Consider the following 12,169-nt stretch of genomic DNA (forward strand, 5'->3'; position numbering starts at 1 on the left):
CATATGTGAGTAAGGAGTTAGGTTAGGTTACAAGTGAGTAGGTCTATTCGACCCTTCACCGTAACCGCAAGGGTTTATTGTGGTTCACACCTATTCAAGTGCGAGTTTGTAGTATATATATATATATATATAATATATATAATATATATAATCAGAAATGATTATTGAATAACAAAATTAGTTAGCTCCCTAACTATTTTAAGGGAACTGCTGGAAGGTAGAGGGCACGATATCGTTTACCTTGAACTATACTAATAGTTATTTCTCAGAGATCTCGCGGAGAAGTCTGTGTTATATACCTGGGTGATAACATTATAATTTGTTCAACGGGTTATGCATTTCAGAATCATGAGAAAAGTAGGTGAATGTTTGAAATGGTTGTGAATATTGTTATGATTATAGCATTCAGTTTAAGCTCACGTAATAATCATATACTCGTACTAAATACATTTGCTGTAGAATCATAATGAGGGCTTAAATTCATGCGTTTTTTATAATGCAGCTGTACCATACTATAGGTTTGAAAACATTTTATTTACGAGCGAAAAGGGGACTAATTCTGGTTTTATTTTTTACAAAACGTACTATAGACTGATGTTTCATTTGTTAATGGGAGTTCCATGTAGACTGGCGTTGTTGTTTTAATTGGTGGATTGTCGGGTGATTATCATTTATATTCATTGTCGTCATATTTTCAACTTGCAGGCAAATAACAAAATCGTATGTGTGGGATTACTCAGTGGCTGAAAGTTTTCAAGATTGTTACTCATGAAATTATTTTAGCATCATTCAATGGAATTCAATAATTGATGTGATTATGGCAACTGAAAATGAAATTGTTAGAGGAAGAATTTTCCAGTACCTGGCCTCAGTAACAGGTTAGTATTTCTTTATTATTGACTGATGATTTTTCATAAAAGTAAAATTATTGTTATTCAGGATAATAGTTGCTAATATTTGAGATATTTCAAGTCATTGATTTTTCATTATACCTATGAATCTTCACTCCTTCACTCCAATCGTTGTTAATACTGGGAGTATAATTTTATTCGCAGATATACTGGAATTCTGTATATACAAACATTTTCAACAGACTATCTCATAATATCTGGAATACAGAGCCCAAATACAACGCATTTGTGATCTAACATCAGATAGCAATGTTTCGTCCACCATAGGTCTCGTCAATGGTGCTAGGCTGCACTAAATATGCATTGATTGATTCAAATGTCTTTAAAAAAACTAGACTGAGTAAGCAAGGGCAATAATCTCAGCTTACTAAAACGCCATCTATGGAATTAACAGAGAACTCAATCCTCGAATATAAAGGTAAACGAGGCGATCAGTTGCACGTCTCCCTATGTACCCTAGAGTTTTTCGAGAGTTTTTTTCATTTTTAGGTACCTAATCATATTTTTTCCATTGCTCTGAGCGATTTATACAATGAACTTCGAATAAGAAAACCTTTTATAATTATTTGAAACATTTCTACATCAAAATATATTATATGTGTTTTAATAAGCAGACAAAGAAATGATAGCAATAATAACATCCGAAACGAACACTATAATTGTAATGAAAATTGAAATGAAGTAATTTATATAGGTACTCAAAAAAATTATTGGCGCAATAAATGTTCGAATTGGAGTCGTTCCATTTCGACACATTTTTAAACTTGGTTTTTCATATTATTTATTGCCCTCAATACACTTATTTGCTGCATTGTTGCGAAATCATTCAAAATCCTCAATCTCGAGTCTCCTACATTTTCTATCTCTCTGCCAGCGTAAATCCTATTTTTCAATGTCCCCTATGGAAAATTGTCCAAAATAGTAAGATCTGGTGATCTTGCAGACTATCTTATTGTCCCATTATTTGTCTCGAAATGGAAGGACTCCAATTCGAACATTCATTGCACAATTAATTTTTTTGTGTATATAAATTACTTACTTCATTTCAATTTTCATTATAATTATAGTGTTCGTTTCGGATGTTATTATTGTTACCATTTTTTTCTGCTCATCAAAACACATGTAATATATTTTTGTTGTAGATATGTTTCAGATAATCATAAAAGGTTTTCTTATTCGAAGTTCATTGTAGAAAACCTCAGAGCAATGAAAAAAATATGATTTCTTCACATCATTGAATAGGTCTCTAAAATACGCAACTTTACCATAGTTTAACCGATACTCTATCTCTTATCGTTTACGAATTTGAATAGCCCTGTTTATGAAAATCGAGGTTTGAGTTCTCTGTCTTCTTAAGAGGAAATGTCATCGCCCTTGTTCATATCATAATATGTTCATCAAATTTTTATACAGAATGTGGAGCAATTTGGGCTTATCTTCTTTGGAGCTAGAATCGTGTATGGGATCATCAACTTCATCAATGTGCTCATTGTTATCGTAATGTTTTTGGTATATTTCAGCACCTTCAGACAATACCTATTTACTGTTCAAAAAGATCCATTCCATAAATTAGAAGAAAACTCTAGAAATGTATCAATCTACATGAATATGTGATTGCTAAGTAATCTGAAACGAAATGAAGCGGTTTTTAGGAAAATGCAAAGACCTGTCAAATTTTGTTAGAAGGAGGTCTCTACCGAAATTTTTGACTCTGCCATTCAAAATCGCCGAGCGAACAACAATCGCCCCAAATTTTTAATTAGTCTGTAGGGTTGATTCAAAAGACTTGAAATACATTTTTTAGTAATCTTTGTATTTGAAAACTCCGTCCAATGGTTATTTGAAAAATTAAATTTTCTCACTCACTAATCAGTTTATTGAATGTTCGTTGACCACTTTATACTAATGTGATGCACTATTTGGAACCATTGGTGTAGTAATGAATATTACGGGAGTTTTTTAGCAAGACGAAATCGTTACTTTAACACTCTGACACGTATTTCGATCACCAAGTGATCATCTTCACGAGAAAGACTAAACTGTTCAATCTTCAATTATCTTCAATTATTCCAAATACTTCATATCGAGAATACAAACCTCAACGAAGAAAAGAGAATTGAAACTTTCTACGTTTTTTACCACTTTCATTTGTAACTAACGTTACTGCAGTTTCGTCCTATAAGAACATTTTTAAACTTATACATTAAACTAACAATGGTTTGTTACATTAGTCCTTATATAGCACCCCTGTAGGTAATAGAGGTACTTGGCTTGATTGAGTACCTGAATTTACCGACTCTTTAGCCAAGGAAGCGGTTTGACTAAAATTTCAGGACGCAGTGACACCTTCGGCCTGATGACTTCGACAATTTTTATATTTTTTTTCACAACGTTTCGGCAAAGTCTCATTTGCCATCTTCTGGTGATGTCTGGTTTTTTCAACTAGACTAATTAGTTCGAACTCTGTGTCTCAATTTATAGGAATGGATGTTTCCCTTTACCTGCGTTGCTGCCACTACCTGTGTTTGCTCGACTACCTGTTTTGGTCTTATTACCTGAGCTGCCTCTCCTGCCTCTGTTATTGTACCTGTATTGCCATGTGCCGAGTTTTGCTTCTGGGGTTGAGCGGTCTGATTGCTTGTGCGAAGCGATAAAACGGATCTCCATCTTGATGGTAATCTTTGCGCATCATCCCTCTTGTTCATATTATTAGGTCGTTTTAAATTTCGATAGCCTCTCTGGTTGTTCGCGAGTAAAAGTTTTCGTTGCTTGCTAGTATTTTTGTGTTATCGAAATTGATGTTATGTCCTGTCTGCAGTACGTGTTGGAAGAGAGAAGACGTGGTGACTTTTCCCTTCACTGCTAGTTTGTGTTCATCTCTGCGTCTGTTGATTCGTCTGTTGGTCTGGCCGATGTGAGTTCTGTCACAATCATGGCATGGTACTTCATACACTCTTTGTGACTCCAGTGGTATCTGATCTTCGGGATTACGAAGCATGGACCTTATTGTCCGTTCTGGTACGAACGAAGTTGATATGTTGTGTCGGCGAAGAATTCTGCTGATTTTATCTGTTGTTCCTGCAATATATGGTAGTGTGGTTGTTATGACCGGTGTATCTCGAGTTTTTTGTTGTTACCGTGTGGTCTTGGCAGCCGCTTTTATACTTCTTTCTGAGTAGTTATTCATTTGTTGAGTTTGAGTTTCTGAGTTGTTTCGATGGTATTCAGCTCTTTTGTCTGTAATCGTTGTCTGCCAGCCTCCTCGAACGTGTAATGAGTGTTTTTGCCACCACGTGAAGTTGTTTTGGGTGGTGGTGTGAATTTGCGTTTAGGTACCTATTCGTGTGTGTTGGCTTTCGATATACCGTGTGACCTAATGTACCGTCCGGCTTTTTTATAATCAGTACATTATATATATATATATATATATATATATATATATATATATATATATATATATATATATATATATATATATATATATATATGTTAGATGTAGCCTGGGAATTCTAGGTCTTCTAACTGGAACCACAAATGTGCGGTTGGTTTCTGTTGTTGACTCCGTGCGTATGTGTTGTTTCCTACTTTCGGCAAACTGTGCTGATGAGGCCAATAGCCAGAAACACGTGTCCGCGGTTTGCCCCCCCCCCCTCTTTTTTTGGAGTGTTGTGTCCACGAGTTGTATCATTTTTGATTGGTATCATACACACTCGATAAAATCTCTATTCGTATATATATATATTATATATATATATATATATATATATATATATATATATATATATATATATATATATATACTCCTTGGGAGGAAGTGCACTCAATCTCCTTCCTCTACAGATACAAAGCTACAAAAGAAGAGTATTGCTAACGGTATCAGAAACTTTTGCTTAAGTCAACAAATAATCACAAAGATGGACTGTTTGTTCTCATTTAGAGTTTTCGTAATTTGTATTGTTGATGTTTGGATTGCTTCTTTGGTCGACATATTTTTTCTGAATCCAAGCTGGTTTATAAATATATCCCACTGCAGCTCAAATTTTGGATGACAACAGTAAAAAACGTATTATCGAAACTGTTACTGTGACTTAAGAAGAAAGTCTATCTTCATAGTGAAAAAAATCATAAGGTAAAAACAGATGAATACCAGTCCATTCTGAAAATTTTAATAAATTGGGGCATCTATGCAAACCATTTTATAAAAAAAGAGCATAGAAAATTCGAATGACTCGAAAAATGGCACTAAACATGTCCCTGAAGAATCTTCTTCACATGAAATTTGAAAATACTTTCTATAATAGAATGGAGTTTTCAAATCAATTGAATTCATATCTTCAATTACTTTTCGTTTCACATGATGAACTCTGTATCAAAAGCCACAAAATTATACCGGCTTTGAGAATGTTCAATGACACTTTCAAAATTTCCACTGTCATACTTATTCGCTTGATCACTCACCCTTTCTTCTTCATCTCAACGATATTGTCATTTTAATTTCTCAGGAGCAACCTTAAATGTGAATGTTTTCTTCAAAATTGTTTCGCAACCCGCGAAACTTGAACATTCACCTCATTTTTTGAACAGTCCACGTATATCAGAACGAAACCGATATCGGTTCAGTCGGATCGACAACCTCCAGTTATCAATAATGGTGTCAGTGTAATTGCAATAATTAGCATGTGCGACATGTATGCAAATATTATTTTTCTGTTAGTTGAGTAAAAAATATATTTACTTTTAGAGGAAAATTGTAAAAACGTGAACAAACTCATGGTGTTATTTCTGAATAGACAGAATGACCAAAAGATGATTTTTATTATACTAGGATCTTATTGATCACTACCTCAATTGAAATGATAATTTAAAAACTCAACTACCTTGAACTAATACATATTGCTGTTTCAATTTATTGAAGCGTTGACTTCCATATTTAATAAACCTAAATCTAATTAAAATATTGGCGGTGAATAGCTCATTCGATCGGAAAGGTCTGTAGAAAAACGCTGACACATATTTTTGGCTAATGACCTCGTCAGCGCGGTGCAGTCAAGTTGGTCAAAAACTACATATTATATGTACGGAGTCACCAACAGGAGCCAACCGCACAGTCGTTTTTTCAGTTAGAAGACCTATCATTCACAGGCGAGAACCAACCTGATCACGTAGGCAGTTTTATTTGACTGCATGAAATTCGGGTCCGAAATATAAAATCCTGAAGATTTCGTACAAAGGTCGATCCCAACAACATTTGTTCGAACATCAAACTGTCCCTATCCTTTGTCGAGTTATAACTTTTCAAAATTTGTACGTCGGCCATTTTGTTTTTCGACATTTTGAATTTTTCTGCCTTGAACCACTTCATTTGATATCCATATAATTGGGTAACAGCATAGTCCACTATTTTTGGGAGTCCGCCATATTGGATTTAGAGTGACGTCATTTTAGTTTTTGTATTTTTTCCACCAAATCTTTTCATTTCATATGAGCACAAAAAATTGTTCGCAATATTGTGCAGTTCACCGTATTAGATGTGAAATGGCGACATTTAGCTAACTACGCATTGCCATCCAAGCTAGACGTATATGCAAAATTTTAGCTTAAACATTCATGTATAAAAAAATTACATTGAATGATAGCTTGTACTGGAAACTATTATATCATATTATGTTCCATTAAGAATCTTTGGAGAACAAACTGAACAAACTGAAGGAAAAAGTGTTTTTTGTATAATTCAATGTTCATATAAGAGTAGTTGTTCAGAATTCTGATAGTGATTTGACAATTCTCCATAACAATGATATGATGAGATATCTAGGTCGAGCGTCCTTCTTGATCTTCTGTGAAAAACCTGTACAATCTCACCTCACCTCACCTGTCCTCATCTAACCCCACTTCACCTGTCCTCACCTCATCTCACCTCACCTCTCCTCACCTCATGTCACCTCACCTGTTCTCACATCACCTCACCTCACCTGTACTCACCTCATCTGTCCCCAACTCACCTGTCCTCGCCTAATCTCACCTCACCTGTCCTCAGCTTACCTGTCCTCATCTCAACTTATCTGTCCTCACCTCACCTCACCTCACCTGTGATTACCTCATCTGTCTCCACCTCACCTGTCCTCACTTCGCCTCACCTCATCTGTCCTCATCTCAACTCATCTGTCCTCACCTCATCTGTCCCCACCGCACCTCATCTGTCTCCACCTCACCTGTTCTCACCTTATCTGTCTCCACCTCACCTGTCCTCACTTCACCTCACCTCACCTCACCTCACCTCACCTCACCTCACCTCACCTCACCTCACCTCACCTCACCTCACCTCACCTCACCTCACCTCACCTCACCTCACCTCACCTCACCTCACCTCACCTCACCTCACCTCACCTCACCTCACCTCACCTCAATAGCCAGAAGGCTTCCAACCCCAAACAATAAACAAATTAATATATTTACAAAAATTCATCAACATCTAGTTCATTTTGCTTTATATTTTTCAGGAGCCCTTACAATGATGAGCTTTGGAATAAATGCATGCTGGACTTCTCCGTTCGTAACATACTTGAAGTCAAACTCATCGATAATACCAATGACAAGTAATGAAGTTGCATGGTGTATTATATCTCCAGGGATAGGAGGTATAATAGGAGCTCCAATAGCAGCATATTTTGCCGATAAAATAGGCCGAAAGTATACTATTCTCATGATGGCTCCCCCTGTATTTTTTTCTCAGCTCAGTATAGGTTATGTTAGAAATGTATGGGTTCTTTTTATACTGAGATTGATAATTGGTGTGGCTGATGGAGCTTGTTTCACGGTGGTGCCAATGTATATCGGAGAAATCTCAGCTCCTAAAATAAGAGGTTTCCTTTCTTCCCTGATCAGTTTCTTTTTCGTTTTGGGAGTATTACTGATCAATACATTAGGCTGCTTTTTGAGCATATTTTCTTGCAGTATTATTTGCGCTTCTGTGCCGGCCATTCACTTCCTTGGATTCATCTTCATGCCCGAATCTCCTTATTATTATATAAAAGTTAATGATATCAAGGCAGCTAAACAAGCCTTGATTACTCTTAGGAATACTGTGAACGTCGAAGAAGATTTGAAAGTTATATGTGATGCAGTTAAATTAGAAGAAGAAATGGTCAAAAATACCAAATTTACAGATATTTTCACAGTGCCAAGTAATCGAAAAGCGGTATCCATTTACATTATTCTTTCTTTAGCTTTGGCAGGGTGTGCCAAGGCACCAGTGCTATCTTATACAAAAATGATCTTTGAAGAAACAGGTAGTAGCATCAGCTCAATACTCTCTACGATAGTTTTCTGTACTGTCGAACTTGTTGTGATGATATTTACAACGTATTTCATTATCGATCGTTTCGGTAAAAGATATTTGACTATAATCTCAACAGCTGGTTGTAGTATTACTCTTTTCGTGATGAGCGCCTATTTTTTTGCCAAGGATTTTGACTATGACGTGAAACATTATTTGAACTGGCTTCCTCTCACATCATTATCATTGTACAGTATTTTATTCAGTATTGGTTTGTCATTCACACAAATTTGTTACTTGAGTGAGCTTTTTCCCACAAATGTCAAAGCAAATGCCCTCTGTTCAGCAGAAATTTTCATTTTGTTCATTAATTCGATTACGGTAAAAATATTTCAGGTAACGAATGACGAGTTCAATAGTTTATCAGTCTCATTTTTGTGTTTCTCAGTTTTATGTATGATTATGTTGGGGTTTATCGTGAAATATGTACCTGAGACCAAGGGAATGACTTTGGAAGAAATACAGTTGTTCTTGAAACATAAATAGATCCGATAATTTTTCATCATGTTCGTTTATTTGGCATAATTTCAGCATAATCATTAGTGAGTTGAATGTACTCTTGTATCTTGATAATGCAAACTCAACTTGACAGATAAAACATGTGTTGATTCTAAAGGGTTCTATGAAGACAACTATCTCCTAGATCGTTTTTCGTATATTTAGCCAAGTCAGACAATTTTCCCTGACTCGTGACGAGTTCTGATTTTGCTTCAGAATATTAATATATCGTTCAAAGTGGAAATAAATGTTAATACATATACTAGTATTGGTAATAAAGATTTAATGTGTAAATAATTACAGAGATCATTCGAAGTTTTCAGAAATACTGCTACATACCGTTCGTAAGCATCATTGGAAAATGGTATTACTTGAAATAACAATAATTTCAAATACAAGTTTCGATTGGTTTTTTGCTTTTTTTGTTGTATGCGTTTTCGTGAAATGAATAATACATTGTGTTTTTCACTTGAACAAACTCGATATTTGAGTTGATTCCTTATTTTAAATTCCACAATAAATTCCAGTTTGAAAAAAATTTAAGTGTATAACCTAACATGTTATGGATTCATTTGAGTACAGAATTGAATGTGAAAAGAATTTAGTATTATTGGCTCAATTATGTCACTTGTCATTCAGAGATGTGGTTAATTTAAGTGACCTGAGTGTATTTTTTGAACTGACTAATTTCAAGTTATATTTTTTAATGTTTGTATTATGTTTAAAATCGATATTTCGAAAATAAATCAATTGTTGCTAATCCATTGCATGTTTCATTCATACTTTCAACCGCATTACTCATAGCCTATTCCGTAAATCCCAGACTTTTATTTATCAGTTTCACGATAATTGAAGAGTTGAAAAGAGCGGGAAGAAGAATATAATAACAAAAAAGACAGTTCTTATACTAAAAATCAAGTAATGGCACTCAACTGATCACCTTCATTTGATGACTCCTATTATCGAAGGTTATGACTCGCCTAGATGTATACGAAAGCTCCTAGCTAGCTGTGAGATTTGATTTCAGTCATCTGCAGATGTTGAAAGACAATATTTCCGAGGAGGGAATAATTTCTTCTTCCTTTTTTTCCATCTTGGTATTGATCAGAAATAAAAAATAAAATCGTTCATACATTTAATCAGATTTTTTTATGATCAATACCTCAGATTGCTGAGGAGAGTGGTGTGTAATGACTGCTACCTACGGTCGTCCGAATTATTTTTTAGTTCTCAGTACATTAATTAAATCATTATTTTCTTATTTTTTTCAATAAAACCGAATAACATAACAATTTTTTCATTAATTTAATTTTCAAGATTTTAGTTTCTAATTTTGTTACTCAATTCTACTTATTCTGTTTAGTTCATTTAGTGCCTCAATATTACAAAGTTATATGTTGTAATCCGCCATTTTGTAGCGGCCATCTTAAGTTTGCATCTTTTTCAAACTGTACTACTATTCTATTAGTCAAGCCCTGCCATTTGATACCCATATACAATCAGTAATTTATCCATTTTCAGTCAATTCTTATGTGAATATGAATCATTAGACCGAAGAGAAAAGGTTGATGAGGTGTATACTGATTTCTCCAAGACCTTCGACAAAATAAGCCAAAAAATACTGCTTAAGAAAATTAGAATTTTTCTAAACCTTTTGAAATCATATTTGAATAATAGAAAACAGTACAAACTGATACAATGGATTTTACTCACTAAACTATATTGCAACCATTGGAGTGCCGCAAGGACCCAACTTGGAACCGCTGTTATTCTTGATATTTATTAATGATCATTGCGAGACACTTGAATGAATTGATGTTTGCAGATGATTCGAAATTATATGTTTCTGTTTCTAATTTGGATGATTATACAGGGCTTTTCATGATGAGCGTTAATTACCGGTTATGACAAACTATTTAACGGATCAACCTGAAAATTCCACAGAATGCATAAATCAATATGACCTACACGCCTAAAATATTTAGACGAAGCGGCGTTGTCGCTTCTACTATAAAGTAGCGGCTTCTTTGATTTTTCAAATGGAACACCCCATATATAATATCATATTATGATTTATTATCACTTTGTCAACAAATTCATATACTATTTCCCTATACCTATCTATTACCGTTTAGAAGATATAAATTAATTTCGATATTTTTTTACCAAACAAGAACTTTTATAAATGCTGATAATCTTGAACTCGCTTGCAATAAAACGATCAAATTTGAAATGAAGTGGAGTGATAATATGAAGATCTTCACTCCGAGTCATATTTTCATTTGCCTCATACAGGGTCTTCAAAAAATGCAGATACTTTGATCTCATGAAAAATGGGTGGAACTCAATTTTTCAAATGGAACACCCTGTATATTTCAACATTTTAGATTAACTTTGTTCAGATAATACTATTTCTATTTTGAACCCTACGTGACAATTTGTCGAATTCTCAATAAGCATAAATGACATCCCTATAAGTTCTACTGTGTCCAACATTTGAAAGAGACTGATTTATCTCGTAGAGTGGAATTCTTTGAATGGTTACTTGTCAAGACTCAAGAGGATGAACATTTCCTTGACAATATCTTATGGGCAGATGAGGCCAAGTTCACAAAAAATGGAGTTTTCAATAGACACAACAGTCATTATTGGGCGCCAGAAAATCCCCATGTTGTCCGCCAAAAGGGTTTTCAAGAAAAATGGCAATTCAATGTATTTTGTGCCATTAAGAATGAGTCAATTTTTTATATCGAGTTTTATGATGATAATTTGAATGCAACAAAAAATGAAGATTTACTGAGGAATGGAATTCAAGTGATTTTAAATAATAGACCAGAAAGAGAACGTGTATGGTTCCAAATGGATGGTGCTCCACCCCATAATTCTCATTCAGTCAGCGAAGCTTTAACCGAAATCTTCGAAGACAGATGGATTGGTAATAATGGACCTTTTCGTTGGCCTCCTAGAACACCAGATGGCAATCCATTAGATTATTTCGTGTGAGGTTTCATTAAAAATATGGTTTACTCTACTCCAATAACAACAATGGAAGATATGAAATCGAGAGTTACAACTGCTTTCAAAAGTTTGACTCCAGACTTGATCAGAAGCGCTACACATGACAATCTTTTGAAGAGATTACATGTTTGTTTAAGTAGAGGTGGAGATGTGTTTGAACATATTCTGAAATATACTGACGATTGAATTAACTCATTAATAATTTATGGGTTTATTATTTTCAGTTCGTGTTTCAGCGTTAATAAAACTATTGTTTGAAGAGAAGTTTTATTCGATGGTTGAGGAGTATTTTAATAATTATCTCTTCATTGTATTATCTGTGACTGATTGAGAAACATCAAACGAAATCTGTTTTACAAAAATGAGTGATGAACAAGGAAACCATGTCAATTTCCGTTTGAAACAG

General features: G+C 34.5%; 1 protein-coding gene across 2 annotated transcripts; it reads left to right on the forward strand.

Annotated features, from left to right (window-relative positions):
* Positions 1–304: 304 nt before the first annotated feature.
* LOC111510506 (facilitated trehalose transporter Tret1) lies at positions 305–9,509 on the forward strand. 2 transcript variants are annotated; one of them, XM_023166434.2, is made up of 3 exons: positions 305–720; positions 784–878; positions 7,412–9,509. In XM_023166434.2, the coding sequence occupies exons 2-3, from the start codon at positions 818–820 to the stop codon at positions 8,731–8,733; spliced, it is 1,383 nt and encodes a 460-aa protein (XP_023022202.1). In that variant the 5' UTR covers positions 305–720; positions 784–817; the 3' UTR covers positions 8,734–9,509. The 2 variants fall into 2 exon arrangements, with proteins under 2 accessions (XP_023022202.1, XP_074025806.1); XM_074169705.1 differs by having other exon boundaries at positions 307–648; positions 706–878.
* The last annotated feature ends 2,660 nt before the right edge of the window (positions 9,510–12,169 follow it).

This window comes from Leptinotarsa decemlineata, unplaced genomic scaffold (assembly GCF_025532065.1).
Source record: "Leptinotarsa decemlineata unplaced genomic scaffold, Ldec_3_MD MMD2_P_RNA_scaffold_5, whole genome shotgun sequence".
In the NCBI taxonomy this organism is placed as follows: domain Eukaryota; kingdom Metazoa; phylum Arthropoda; class Insecta; order Coleoptera; family Chrysomelidae; genus Leptinotarsa; species Leptinotarsa decemlineata.

Excerpts from the sequence above, each read along its gene's own strand:
- LOC111510506 (XM_023166434.2), top strand. The coding sequence starts at position 818 with ATGGCAACTGAAAATGAAATTGTTAGAGGAAGAATTTTCCAGTACCTG. Across the intron at positions 879-7,411 it reads GTACCTGGCCTCAGTAACAG|GAGCCCTTACAATGATGAGC; the intron begins GTTAGTATTTCT and ends TATATTTTTCAG.